The sequence below is a fragment of the Ovis aries genome, chromosome 14 (assembly GCF_016772045.2).
Source record: "Ovis aries strain OAR_USU_Benz2616 breed Rambouillet chromosome 14, ARS-UI_Ramb_v3.0, whole genome shotgun sequence".
Lineage (NCBI taxonomy): Eukaryota > Metazoa > Chordata > Mammalia > Artiodactyla > Bovidae > Ovis > Ovis aries.
In genome coordinates, this window is record NC_056067.1 from 62,067,519 (window position 1) to 62,082,986 (window position 15,468).

General features: G+C 41.4%; 1 protein-coding gene across 1 annotated transcript in view; it reads right to left on the reverse strand.

Annotated features, from left to right (window-relative positions):
- Positions 1 to 23: 23 nt before the first annotated feature.
- LOC101108819 (cationic amino acid transporter 3-like) overlaps positions 24 to 15,468 on the reverse strand; it is a 46,822-nt gene continuing 31,377 nt past the window's right edge. The window contains 5 exon segments of the mRNA XM_027978749.3: positions 24 to 3,475; positions 4,622 to 5,105; positions 5,268 to 5,376; positions 5,648 to 5,814; positions 6,013 to 6,212. Of these exon segments, the coding sequence (XP_027834550.3) occupies positions 5,008 to 5,105; positions 5,268 to 5,376; positions 5,648 to 5,814; positions 6,013 to 6,212 (574 nt within the window). The 3' untranslated portion in view covers positions 24 to 3,475; positions 4,622 to 5,007.

Consider the following 15,468-nt stretch of genomic DNA (forward strand, 5'->3'; position numbering starts at 1 on the left):
CTGGGGGGAGACTGTAAGAGGGCTTTTTTTTTTTTTTAATTTTTTTTATTGTGGTAAAACACACACAACTTAAAATTGACCATTTTAACCACCGTTAAGTCTCCATATCAGTAGTAGTAAGTACATATACACTTTGCGCAACCAAACCCCAGGAGTTTTTTCACCTTGCAGAACTTCAGCTCTGTACCCATTCATTAGCAACTCCCCCTTTCTCCTCCACCAGTTCAGTTCAGTTTGCTCAGTGGTGTCCAACACTTTGTGACCCCGTGGACTGCAGCACACCAGGCTTCCCTGTCCATCACCAACTCCTGGAGCTTGCTCAAACTCATGTTCATTGAATTGGGGATGCCAACCAACCATCTCCTCCTCTATCGTCCTGTTCTCTTCCAACCTTCAATCTTTCCCAGCATCACAGTCTTTTCCAATGAGCCACTTCTTTGCATCAGGTGGCCAAAATATTGGAGTTTCAGCTTCAGCATCAGTTCTTGCAGTGAATATTCAGGACTGATTTCCTTTAGGATGGACTGGTTAGATCTCCTTGCAGTCCAAGGGACTCTCAAGGGTCTTCTCCAGCACCACAGTTTATTTTTTTTTTAAGGTTTTTACAATAACATTTATTTCTTAAAAGTTAACATATACATAATAGGAAACCAAAAAGCACAAGAAGCAAAAAACGAAGTCATTCATAATCACAAGCAGTTTACCGTTTGACATCTCCTTCTAGGTCTCATTTGTGTATTTTCACAACTAAGCATTCATTTTTATGTAATTAAGACCATACAGTTATGTATCATGCTGTTTCACACATCATGAATATTTACCATTTCAAAGTCCCAAAGCTATGAGTATTTTGATAACCAAGAATACACTACACCAACTCAATCTGGAAGGAAAAAAATGTAATCTTGCCTTTCTTGGCAACAAAAATTTTAAAGACAAAAATGGCAACAGGCCTCTAGATAAACATATTGGCAGAGCTATGATTAAAATACTACATTCCCTTAATGTTCAATTAAAATGAGACATAAAGCAACAGAGTACACAAAGTATAATAGTTCTAAGAGGATTCATCATCTGATCTAAACTATTAAGGTATTAGCAAGGAGGTATGTTTCTGCTGAATTATTTAGCAATGCATTCCTATAGGACAGCCAGGAGATGCACACACATCAATGGTTATCATCAAAATATAAACGCGAGCGCATCCACATACAGCCTTCCCTCTATACTTCCTTCCTCCCCTCAGCACCACAGTTTAAAAGCATCAGTTCTTTGGCATTCAGCTTTCTTTATGGTCCAACTCTCAAACACACACATGACTACCAGAAAAACCATAGCTTTGACTAGATGGACCTTTGTCAGTAAAGTAAGGCCTCTGCTTTATCATATGCTGTCTAGGTTGGTCATACCTTTTCATCCAAGGAGCAAGTGTCTTTTAATGTCATGGCTGCGATCACCATCTGCAGTGATTGTGGAGATGAAGAAAATGAAATCTTTCACTGTTTCCATTGTTTCCCCATCCATTTGCCATGAAGTGATGGGGCTGGATGCCAGGATCTTCGTTTTTTGAATGTTGGATTTGAAGCCAGGTTTTTCACTCTCCTCTTTCACCTTCATCAAGAGGCTCTTTCATTCCTCTTCACTTTCTGCCATAAGGGTGGTGTCATCTGCATATCTGAGGTTATTGATATTTCTCCCAGCAATCTTGATGCCAGCTTGTGCTTCATCCAGCTCTGCATTTCACATAATGTACTGTGCATATAAATTAAATAAGCAGGGTGACAATATACAGCCTTGATGTACTTTCCTAATTTGGAACTAGTCTGTTTTTCCATGTATGATTCTAACTGTTGCTTCTTGACCTGCATACACATTTCTCAAGAAGGAGGTCAGGTGGCCTGGTATTCCCATTTCTTCAAGAATTTTCCACAGTTTATGGTGATCCACACAGTCAAAAACTTTAGGTAGTCAATGAAACAGTAGTAGATGTTTTCTGGAATTCTCTTGCTTTTTTTTTTTTATGATCCAATGGATGTTGGCAATTTGATCTCTGGTTCCTCTGCCTTTTCTAAATCAAACTTGAACATCTGGAAGTTCTTGTTTCAAATACTGTTGAAGCCTAGCTTGGAGAATTTTGAGCATTGCTTTGCTAGTATGTGAGATCAGTGCAATGCTGCGATAGTTTGAACATTCTTTGGCATTGCCTTTCTTTGGGATTGGAATGAAAACTGATCTTTTCCAGTCCTGTGGCCACTGCTGAGTTTTCCAAATTTGCTGGCATATTAAGTGCAGCACTTTCACAGCTGTGATCAAAACTATCCTCAAGAAAAAGAAATGCAAGAAGGCAAAATGGTTGTCTGAGGAGGCGTTACAAATAGCTGAGAAACAAAGAGACAGGTAAAGGAGAAGATGAAAGATATATCCATCTGAATGCAGAGTTCCAAAGAATAGCAAGGAGAAATAAGAAAGCCTACCTAAGTTTTCAATGCAAAGAAATAGAGGAAAATGATAGAATGGGAAAGATTAGAGACCTCTTCAAGAAAATTAGAGATACCAAGGGAACATTTCATGCAAAGATGGGCTCGATAAAGGACATATATGGTATGGACCTAACAGAAGCAGAAGATACTAAGAAGAGGTGACAAGAATACAGAGAAGAATTATAGAAAAATTATCTTCATGACCCAGATAACCACGATGGTGTGATGACTCACCTAGAGGCAGACATCCTGGAACGTGAAGTGAAGCAGGCCTCGGGAAGCATCAGTATGAACAAAGGTAGTGGAGGTGATGGAATTCCAGCTGAGTTATTTCTCCTCCACCAGTTCCTGGAAGTTACCCTTCTCCTCTCTGTCTTGATGAATCTGACCACTCCAGATACTCCATTTAAGTGGAATCACAGAATATTTGTCCTTTCCTGTCAGGTTTATCTCACTTAAAAGAATGAGTTCATGAGGTTCCTTCATGTTGTAGCATGTGTTAAGATCCCCTTCCTTTTTAATGACGAATAATACTCTGTTATTTGTGCTTGCCACATCGGCTCATCTATTTCTTAGTCAGTGGGCACTTGGATTGCTCTCATGCTTTAGTTATTGTGAACAATGGTGCTGTGAACATGGGTGTACAAATATCTCTTCTAGAGTGTGCTTTCAACTCTTCCAGGTATATCTTCAGAGGTAGAATTACTGGATCATGGAGTTCTAAGATTTTTATCTGCTGATGATGGAGAAAATGTTCACATATTGAGGGGAGGTCAACTTAGCTTATACATGGTTCAGCCTGAACTTTGTGTGAACCAAGGCTGCATTGTCCAACCCTCATAGCTCATCTAATTTAACCCTTGGGGTAAAGAACATCTGTTTTGAAGATAAGGATGAGTAACTCCCTTCTCATCGGCTTCCCAGGTGGCTCAGTGGTAAAGAATCCGCCTGCCAAGCAGAAGACACCAGTTTGATCCCTGCATCGAGAAGATTCCCTGGAAGAGAAAAAGGCAACCTACTCCAGTACTCTTGCCTGGAGAATCCCATGGACAGGGGAGCCTGGCAGGCTACAGTCCATGGGGTCACAAAGGGTGAGACTTGACTTTGTAAACACACACATCACTAAGACAGGCTTACTGATTGATTCTGAAAGAATTGAGAGAATCCTGACTTTTTCAATTCTCAGAATAAAGAAATCTCTCAGGGGGTTTCCGACTAAGTGGACACGGGTGTGAACAAACTCCAGGAGATGGTGAAGGACAGGGAAGCCTGACATGCTGCAGTCCATGAGGTTGCAGAGTCTGACATGACTTGGCAATTGAACATCAACAACACAATTTTACAGGAATTTGGTACCTAGTTTTTTCCACATTGTCCAATCTCTCTGTGCCTTAATAAAGTCTACACAACCAGACCCATTGAACAAATGACAAAAGCCGTAAAGTTATAAATGCTTTAAAATATGCAACAGCCCAAGCTCCAGCATTAGGCCATCCTAACTATAAATGACTATTTTCACTCTTTGCTCCTTAAGATAGAAGATTCACCTTGAGCATATTAACTCAGAGACATAGTGACTCATATGGACCCATTGGCTATTCTGCACCCGGAGTTAGATATCTAACCAAATGCAGGTTCAGCCACTTGCTGCTCAACAGACAATAAACCATGGGGCAAGCTTTCATTGAGCAGAAAGATGCTTTCATCAGAAAAGCCAGTGATCTGAGGAAAAGGTGGACTTGTATCCATGACAGTTCTGCTCAGCCATGAACATCTTTAAAGGGAAACAATCTCAGTTAATCGTTAAGGCAGAAAGTTACTGTCATTTTTCCATTGCTGCAAGCCTGCTGACTTCCTATTTTCTCCAGGACACTGTCTTGCTTGAGTCATCTTAACCACAACCTGCAACCAGAGATTCTCTTGCCCGTATGGTCCACCTGCATTTTAATAAGGGGAAGCTAGGGGAGGAAAGTCAGTCATTCTTAAACCAATTTTTTTTTGGCTACACCATTGGGCATGCAGGGTTTTGTTCCCCAACCAGGGGTCGAATCCAAGCCCCCTGCAGTGGGAGCATGGAGTCTTAGCCACTGGACTGCCAGGGAAGTCCCTGGAGTATAACTCTTCACATAATTCGTCCTCACCTGAGTTTCCTTCCAATGGGGCAGCCTCTGTGTTCTTGTTAGAAATAAGTACAAGAAGGTGCTTCTAATGTGCCCATAATAATTTATTTCTTCCTCTCATTGCTGCTTACATTGTGGTCCTTTGTGAAAATTCATCTTGCTGCACACTTATGAAGCATGCACTTATAAGTATGTATAGTATGCTTTGAAAAGTTTACCGAAAATTGCACAACAGTCCAGTCACTTTCTCCACAAGCAACAAATACAGGGCTTTAGATGCCTCCACCTTCACACTCCACCGAGGCTCACAGTGTCCCTTGCACCAGCAGATCCGCCAGGGCATGGAGGGATTCCATGCAGCATCTACGTCCTGTGGTTAAGATGACTCAGCACCAGGGATGTTTTTGTCAAGAGTCTGGGAGGTGGAGGCTGGTGGCTGGTGGCTGTTGATGATTGTTCCCTGCCAGGCTGTGTTGGATCCCATATCCAAAGTATATGATAAACCCTAGAAGGGAGATGAGACGATGAGAAGGAAACGTAGGTGCTCTCCTCACTTCCAAATGCCCAGTAGACCTTCTATGGCGTCTGATACAGTGTGGGGAGAAATAGCAGGAAGATGTTGGGTGCAGTCATTCGAGAAACCTCTTTATCCCAGAAAGCAACTTACCAATGGCATTCCAGACGCCAAACAGGGCCCAGGTCCCAGAGGTCGTCTGCATCATCAGGTAAACGTTCACGAAGATGCTGACCAGCGGGAAGACAGGCAGAGCAGGGGCCTGTGGGCAGAGGCAGCTCATCCCTGAACACAGCCCAGGTGTCCTAAAGGGGACCCCTACCCCACGTGGGTGGGAGGCACCTGTCCTCCTCGGGCTGTGCATTCAGTGCCTACTGAGATCGTGTATGCAAAGCCCTGAGGGTGGATCAGGGAAGAGTCCATTGGTTTCAGTAACTCCCCTCATTCCCTGTCCAGGAAAGGACATTTTGCCATCAAAGCACACAGACCTCATTCACCCAAGGAGGACACTTTGGACACATCAGCTCACTTACCCTGAATGGAAGAGGAGAGGGGTCCTGGGGCTGCCTCCAGATGATGGCTGTGACACCAGTGATGAGCAGCAGCAGCAGCACAGCCACTGTTGTGAGCACAGGGTCTCCAGAGAACACCTGGCTGGGCCACTGGGCCAGGATCAGGCTCAGGATAATCAGCAGGAGAACTGCAAGGGTCAAGGAGGAGGAGAACAGGCGGGACCCAGAAGACAAAGACGTCAGGACCTCGGGTCACATCCCTCCCTGAAACCACCAGTATCAGGAAGGGCCATCATATCTGCAAGACTCCTCCACTGACAAAACACACACTCTCACTCCATCCTGTCAGTTTCAAAATATGACCAAAGAGATGTCCCAGTGCTCACCAAGCAGGAAGGCACATCCGTAGACAATCTGGGCGGATTTCTGGGTAGGGCTGCTGCTGACAGGCAACCACAGACTCTTGAGAGTCTTTGAGCTTCCTGCTTCAGGTTCAGAGTCCAAAGGATTTTCCTTGACTAGAGGCTTCATCTGAATTTTGTCTTCTGTTTTCTCATTCTTGCTTAAATTCCAGTCTGGCTGGTATCTGAATTAGAGATATTATAGGAATATTAACAGCAGTCCCTACTCATTCAAAAACAGATATCCTAATGCACCACTTTCCTGCCTTAAGCAGAGCAGGACTTTAGAAGGCTGAAGGAGGTGGCGGGTGGTGGGTAGGGAGGTGAGGCCAAGACAGCAGAAGAATAGGACTGGGAGACCACTTTCTCCACCACAAATTCTTCAAAAGAACATTTGAACGCTGAGCAAACACCAGAAAACAAATTCTGAACGTTGGCAGAAGACATCAGACACCCAGAAAAGCAGCCCATTGTCTTCAAAAGGAGGAGGACAAAATATAAAAGATAAAAAGAGAGACAAAATAGGGACAGAGATCCTTCTCGGGAAGGGATTCTAAAAAGAGAAGTTTCCAAACACCAGGAAACCCTCTCACTGGTGGGTCTGGGGGAGTTTTGGAATCTCAGAGGGCAACAAAACCAGGAGGAAAAATAAATAAAACCCACATGTTACGTCCCTAATGGCAACTCCCAGAGAAGTACCCCAGACCTTTCCTCCACCACCAGCAAGCAGGGACTGATTGGGGATGAGCTGGCTGCCTTGCTTAGCCTAAGGACCATGCCTGAATGGCTTGAGGGCAATCTGAGGGAGCTAACATGAGACGGAAACCTAAAGTGTGGAATAGCCAGAGAGAGAGAGGGAAAAAAAGAGAAAGAGAGAAAGAGAGAGAGAGAGAGAACTATCCCGTGAAAAGCCCAAACCTAAGGCACTGCCAGCCTGCTCACAGAACTAAGGACTGAGCGAATACCAGAGGAGAGCTAGCTGGCTGCAGACCGGCCATCCCCAGCTGGAGGCAGGTGGGGGGCAGCCAGAGCCAGAAAGGGGCAATCTCGGCCCCACAGAGGGCATCCCCTACCAAACTGCAAAGAGGCTTCCAGTTTCTAACCAAGACTTCCTGAGATTCTCAGAGGGTAACATCCACTGGGAGGGTCGCAGCCAGAAATCAGCTCCCCAGAAAAGCCACACCTCCCACCGTAGATGGGCGTGCCTGAGGAACCAAGCGGCTGGAACTGGGGAGGTGATAAGATGCACCGCACATTAGGACAGTGTGCTCTCCAAGCACCTGGTCTCCTGAGCTGCTCGGATCATGGAAGGGCACAAACGCAGGCCCAACCGAGTCTGTGCTTTTGTGGAGTACCCGAGAACCTGAACCTGAGCAGCTTAGACCTGGGAAGTGCATGCAACCCAGAGCCCGCTCCCTGCAGAGCAACCTGAAGCCCGAGCAGTGTAGACTGGGAAAGCACACACGCCACGAGCAGGGGCAAACTCTGTGTGGCCGAGACACTGTGAGCACGCCCCACACACGCCTGTGATATTTGTTTGCAGTGTTCCTCCCTCCCCACAGCACCACTGAACAAGTGAGCCTAAACAAGAGATCACCTTCGCCCCCTTGTGTCAGGTCGGAAATTAGACACTGAACAGACCTGCAAACAGAAGAAGCCAAATAAACACAGGGAACAGCTTTGGAATTGACAGGTGCCACAGATTAAAATCCCTGTCGTTAACACAGACTACATTGGAAGGGGCCTACAGATCTTGAGAAATATAAGCTGGAACAGGGAACTACCTGAAACTGAACTGACCCTACACTGCCCGCAACAGCTCCAGAGAAACTCCTAGATATATTTTTACTATTACCATTCTTTTTAATTAAACATTTTTTTCCCTTTTTTAAAATTTCTCTATGGTGAAGTCGCTCAGTTGTGTCCGACTCTTTACGACCCCATGGGCTCTAGCCTATCAGGCTCTTCTGTCTATGGGATTTTCCAGGCAAATAGTCCTGGAGTGGATTGCCATTTCCTTCTCCAGGGGATCTTCCCAACCCAGGGATTGAACCCGAGTCTCCTGCATTGTAGACAGACGCTTTACCATCTGAGCCACCAGGGAAGTCACTTAAATTCCTCTATTACTCCTTTAATATTCATTTGTATAAATTACTATTACATTGCAAAAAAAAAAACCCTATTTTGAAAACAAACTTCATATATATATTTCTTATATATTTTGTGATTTTTTTTATGATATTGTGTTTTTGAGAGTCTAACCTCTAGATTTTTAATCTTTGCTTTATGGTATTTGTTATCAGTTTTGTACATTTAAGAATCCAATCTTCAGTACCCATTTTTACTTAGGAATATGATTACTGGCTTGATTAATCTCTCCCCCTTTTGACTCTCCTTTTTCTCCCCCAGGTCACCTCTATCTCCTCTCTCCCCCTTCTCTTCTCAACCCAACTCTGTAAATCTCTGTGTGTGTTCCAGGATGCTGAGAACACATAGGGAACAGAATACAGCCTAGATCTATCTCTCTCCTCTTGATTCCCCCCTTTCTCCTCCTGCTCACCTGTATTTCCTTCCTCCCTCTCCTCTTCTCCATGTAACTCCATGAACCTCTCTGAGAGTACCAGACTGTGGAGAGCACCTAGGGAATTGATTACTGGCTAGCTTGCTCTCTCCCCTTTTGATTCCCACTCTTCTCCTTCTTGTCACCTCTATCTCCTTACTCCCTCTTCTCTTCTCTGTGTAACTCTGTGAACCTCTATGAGGGTTCCAGACTGTGGAGAGCACATAGGGAATTGTTTACTCGCTAGCTTGCTCTCTCCCCTTTTGATTGCCCCCTCTTTTCCTCCTGGTCATCTCATCTCCCTCCTTCCTCTTCTCTTCTCCATGTAACTCTGTGAACCTCTCTGGGTATCCCCCACTGTGGAGAATGTTTTCACCATTAACCTAGAAGTTTTATCATCAGTGCTGTATGGATGGAGAAGTCTTGAGGCTACTGTAAGAAGAAGGCTGAAAACCAGAGGTGGGAGACTTAAGCCCAAAACTTGAGAACACCAGAGAACTCCTGACTCCAGGGAACATTCATTGATAAGAGATCATCCAAAAGCCTCCATACCTACACTGAAAGCAAGCACCACCCACGAGCCAATAAGTTCCAGAGCAAGACAACCATGCATATTCTCCAGCAATGCAGGAACACAGCCCTGAGCTTCAGTATACAGGCTACCCAAAGTCACACCAAACCCACAGACATCTCAAAACTCACTACTGGAGACTTCATTACACTCCAGAGAGAAGAAATCCAGCTCCACCCACCAGAACACTGACATAACTTCCCTAACCAAGAAACCCTGACAAGCTGCATGTCCAAGACCACCCACAGAGAGAAATCTCCACAATAAAGAGGAACCACAAACTGCCAGAATACAGAAAGGCCACCCCAAACACAGCAACCTAAATAAGATGAAAAGGCAGAGAAATACTCAGCAGGTAAAGGAACATGATAAAAGCCCACCAAACGAAACCAAAGTGGAGGAAATAGGGAGTCTCCCTGAAAAAGAATTCAGAAAAGTGATAGTAAAAATGAACCAAAATCTTGAAAATAAAATGTAGTTACAGATAAATAGCCTGGAGACAAGGATTGAGAAGATGCAAGAAATGTGTAACAAGGACCTAGAAGAAATGAAAAAGAGTCACTCAATAATGAATAATGCAATAAATGAGATCAAAAACACTCTGGAGGGAACCAACAGTAGTTTAAAGGGGGCAGAAGATAGGATAAGTGAGGTAGAAGATAGAATGGTAGAAATAAATGAAGCGCAGAGGAAAAAAGAATTAAAAGAAATGAGGACAACCTCAGGGACCTCTGGGACAATGTGAAACTCCACAACATTCGAATCATAGGAGTCCCAGAAGAAGAAGACAAAAAGAAAGGCCATGAGAAAATACTTAAAGAGATAATAGTTGAAAAATTCCCTAAAATGGATAAAGAAATAGTCACCCAAGTCCAAGAATCCCAGAGAGTCCCAAACAGGATAAACCCAAGGTGAAACATCCCAAGACACATATTAATCAAATTAACAAAGATCAAACACAAAAAATAAATGTTAAAAGCAGCAAGGGAAAAACAGCAAATAACACACAAGGGGATTCCCGTAAGAATAACAGCTGATCTTTCAATAGAAACTCTTCAGGCCTGAAGGGAATGGCCTGAAGGACATATTTAAACTGATGAAAGAAAAACCTACAACACGTATGACTGTACCCAGCAAGGATCTCATTCAAATAGGAAGGAGAAATCAAAAGCTTTACAGACAAGCACAAGCTGAGAGAATTCAGCACCACCAAAGCAGCTCTCCAACAGATGCTAAAGGATCTTCTCTAGACAGGAAACACAGAAACGGTTTATAAACTCGAACCCAAAACAACAAAGTAAATGGCAACGGGATCATACTTATCAATAATTACCTTAAATGTAAATGGGTTGAATGTCCCAGCCAAAAGACAAAGACTGGCTGAATGGATACAAAAAGAAGACCTCTATATATGCTGTCTACAATAGACCCACCTCAAAACAAGGGACATATACAGACTGAAAGTGAAGTGCTGGGAAAAGATATTTCATGGAAATGGAAACCAAAAACAAAAAAAAAGCAGGAGTAGAGATATTTATATCAGATAAAAAAGACTTTAAAACAAAGGCTGTGAAAAGAGACGAAGAAGGACGCTACATAATGATCAAAGGGTCAATCCAAGAAGAAGACATAACAATTATAAATATATATGCATCCAACATAGGAGCACCTCAATATGTAAGGCAAATGCTAACATGTATGAAAGGGGAAATTAAGAGTAACACAATAATAGTGGGAGACTTTAATACCCCACTCACACCTATGCATAGATCAACTAAACAGAAAATTAACAAGGAAACACAAACTTTAAATGACACAATGGACTAGTTAGGCCTAATTGATATCTATAGGACATTTCATCCCAAAACAAGGAATTTCACCCTTTTCTCAAGTGCACACAGAACCTTCTTGAGGATAGAATACATCCTCGGTCATGAATCTAGCATTGGTAAATTCAAACAAATTGAAATCATTCTAAGCATCTTTTCTGACCACAATGCAGTAAGATTAGATGTCAGATACAGGGAAAAAATTTTTTTAATTCCATCATATAGAGGCTAAACAATATGCTTCTGAATAACCAACAAATCATAGAAAAAATAAAAAAGAAATCAAAATATGCATAGAAATGAATGAAAATGAAATCACAACAACCCAAAACCTGTGGGACACTGTAAAAGCAGTGCTAAGGGGAAGGTTCATAGCAATACAGGCTCACCTCAAGAAACAAGAAAAAAGTCAAATAAATAACCTAACTCTACACCTAAAGCAATAGAAAAGGAAGAAATGAAGAACTCCAGGGTTAGTAGAAGGAAAGAAATCTTAAAAATTAAGGCAGAAATAAATGCAAAAGAAACAAAGGAGATCATAGCCAAAATCAACAAAGCTAAAAGCTGGTTCTTTGAGAAGATAAATAACATTGACAAACATTAGCCAGACTCATCAAGAAACAAAGGGAGAAGAATCAAATCAACACAATTAGAAATGAAACTGGAGAAATCACCGCAGACAATACAGAAATACAAAGGATCATAAGAGACTACTATCAGCAACTATATGCCAATAAAATGGACAACTTGGAAGAAATGGGAAAATTCTTAGAAAAGTATAACTTTCCAAAACTGAACCAGGAAGAAATAGAAAATCTTAACAGACCCATCACAAGCACTGAAATCGAAACTGTAAAAAAAAATATTCCAGCAAACAAAAGCCCAGGTCCAGACGGCTTCACAGCTGAATTCTACCAAAAATTTCGAGAAGAGCTAACACCTATCCTCCTCAAACTCTTCCAGAAAATTGCAGAGGAAGGTAAACTTCCAAACTCATTCTATGAGGCCACCATCACCCTAATACCAAAACCTGACAAAGATGTCACAAAAAAAGAAAACTACAGGCCAATATCTCTGATGAACATAGATGCAAAAATCCTCAACAAAATTCTAGCAATCAGAATCCAACAACACATTAAAAAGATCATACACCATGACCAAGTGGGCTTTATCCCAGGGATGCAAGGATTCTTCAATATCCGCAAATCAATCAATGTAATTCACCACATTAACAAATTGAAAAATAAAAACCATATGATTATCTCAATAGATGCAGAGAAGGCCTTTGACAAAATTCAACATCCATTTATGATAAAAACTCTCCAGAAAGCAGGAACAGAAGGAACATACCTCAACATAATAAAAGCTATCTATGACAAACCCACAGCAAACATTATCCTCAATGGTGAAAAATTGAAAGCATTTCCCTAAAGTCAGGAACAAGACAAGGGTGTCCACTTTCACCGCTACTATTCAACATAGTTCTGGAAGTTTTGGCCACAGCAATCAGAGCAGAAAAAGAAATAAAAGGAATCCAAATTGGAAAGAAGAAGTAAAACTCTCACTGTTTGCAGATGACATGATCCTCTACATGGAAAACCCTAAAGACTCCACCAGAAAATTACTAGAGCTCATCAATGAATATAGTAAAGTTGCAGGATATAAAATCAACACACAGAAATCCCTTGCATTCCTATACACGAATAATGAGAAAGTAGAAAAGAAATTAAGGAAACAATTCCATTCACCATTGCAACGAAAAGAATAAAATACTTAGGAATATATCTACCTAAAGAAACTAAAGACCTATATATAGAAAACTATAAAACACTGATGAAAGAAATCAAAGAGGACACTAATAGATGGAGAAATATACCATGTTCATGGATTGGAAGAATCAATATAGTGAAAATGAGTATACTACCCAAAGCAATTTACAAATTCAATGCAATCCCTATCAAGCTACCAGCCACATTTTTCACAGAACTAGAACAAATCATTTCAAGATTTGTATGGAAATACAAAAAACCTCGAATAGCCAAAGCAATCTTGAGAAAGAAGAATGGAACTGGAGGAATCAACTTGCCTGACTTCAGGCTCTACTACAAAGCCACAGTCATCAAGACAGTATGGTACTGGCACAAAGACAGACATATAGATCAATGGAACAAAATAGAAAGCCCAGAGATAAATCCACACACATATGGACACCTTATCTTTGACAAAGGAGGCAAGAATATACAATGGAGTAAAGACAATCTCTTTAACAAGTGGTGCTGGGAAAACTGGTCAACCACTTGTAAAAGAATGAAACTAGATCACTTTCTAACACCGCACACAAAAATAAACTCAAAATGGATTAAAGATCTAAATGTAAGATCAGAAACTATAAAACTCCTAGAGGAGAACATAGGCAAAACACTCTCAGACATAAATCACAGCAGGATCCTCTATGATCCACCTCCCAGAATTCTGGAAATAAAAGCAAAAATAAACAAATGGGATCTAATTAAAATTAAAAGCTTCTGCACAACAAAGGGAACTATAAGCAAGGTGAAAAGACAGCCTTCTGAATGGGAGAAAATAATAGCAAATGAAGCAACTGACAAACAACTAATCTCAAAAATATACAAGCAACTTCTGCAGCTCAACTCCAGAAAAATAAACGACCCAATCAAAAAATGGGCCAAAGAACTAAATAGACATTTCTCCAAAGAAGACATACGGATGGCTAACAAACACATGAAAAGATGCTCAACATCACTCATTATTAGAGAAATGCAAATCAAAACCACAATGAGGTACCACTTCACACCAGTCAGAATGGCTGCGATCCAAAAATCTGCAAGCAATAAATGCTGGAGAGGGTGTGGAGAAAAGGGAACCCTCCTACACTGTTGGTGGGAATGCAAACTAGTACAGCCACTATGGAGAACAGTGTGGAGATTCCTTAAAAATTGCAAATAGAACTACCTTATGACCCAGCAATCCCACTGCTGGGCATACACACCGAGGAAACCAGAATTGAAAGAGACACATGTACCCCAATGTTCATTGCAGCACTGTTTATAATAGCCAGGACATGGAAACAACCTAGATGTCCATCAGCAGATGAATGGATAAGAAAGCTGTGGTACATATACACAATGGAGTATTACTCAGCCGTTAAAAAGAATTCATTTGAATCAGTTCTGATGAGATGGATGAAACTGGAGCCGATTATACAGAGTGAAGTAAGCCAGAAAGAAAAACACCAATACAGTATACTAACACATATATATGGAATTTAGGAAGATGGCAATGACGACCCTGTATGCAAGACAGGGAAAGAGACACAGATGTGTATAACGGACTTTTGGACTCAGAGGGAGAGGGAGAGGGTGGGATGATTTGGGAGAATGACATTCTAACATGTATACTATCATGTGAATTGAATCGCCAGTCTATGTCTGACGCAGGATGCAGCATGCTTGGGGATGGTGCATGGGGATGACCCAGAAAGATGTTATGGGGAGGGAGGTGGGAGGGGGGTTCATGTTTGGGAATGCATGTAAGAATTAAAGATTTTAAAATTTAAAAAATAAAAAACTAAAAAAAAAAAAAACACTGATTAAAGAAATCAAAGAGGACACAAATAGATGGAGAAATATACCATGTTCATGGATTGGAAGAATCAATATAGTGAAAATGAGTATACTACCCAAAGCAATCTATAGATTCAATGCAATCCCTAAAAGCTACCAACAGTATTTTTTACAGAACTAGAACAAATAATTTCACAATTATTTTGTATAGAAATACAAAAACTTCGAATAGCCAAAGCAATCCTCAGAAAGAAGAATGGAACTGGAGGAATTGACCTGCCTGCCTTCAGACTATACTACAAAGCTACAGTCATCAAGATTGTATGGTACTGGCACAAAGACAGAAATATAGGTCAATGGAACAAAATGGAAAGCCCAGAGATAAATCCACGCACCTATGGACACCTTATCTTTGACAAAGGAGGCAAGACTATACAATGGAGAAAAGACAATCTCTTCAACAACTGATGCTAGGGAAACTGTTCAACCACTAGTAAAAGAAACAAACTAGAACACTTTCTAACACTATACACAAAAATAAACTCAAAATGGATTAAAGATCTAAATGTAAGACCAGAAAGTATAAAACTCCTAGAGGAGAACATAGGCAAAAAAACTCTCTGACATAAATCACAGCAGGATCCTCTACGACCCACCTCACAGAGTAATGGAAACAAACGCAAAAATAAACAAATGGGACCTAATTAAACTTAAAAGCTTTGCACAACAAAGGAAACTATAAGCAAGGTGAAAAGACAGCCTTCAGAATGAGAGAAAAGAATGGCAAACAAACAACTGATAAAGAATTAATCTCAAAAATGTACAAGCAGCTCCTGCAGCTCAATTCCAGAAATGTAAATGGCCCAATCAAAAAGTGGATCAAAAAACTAAACAGAC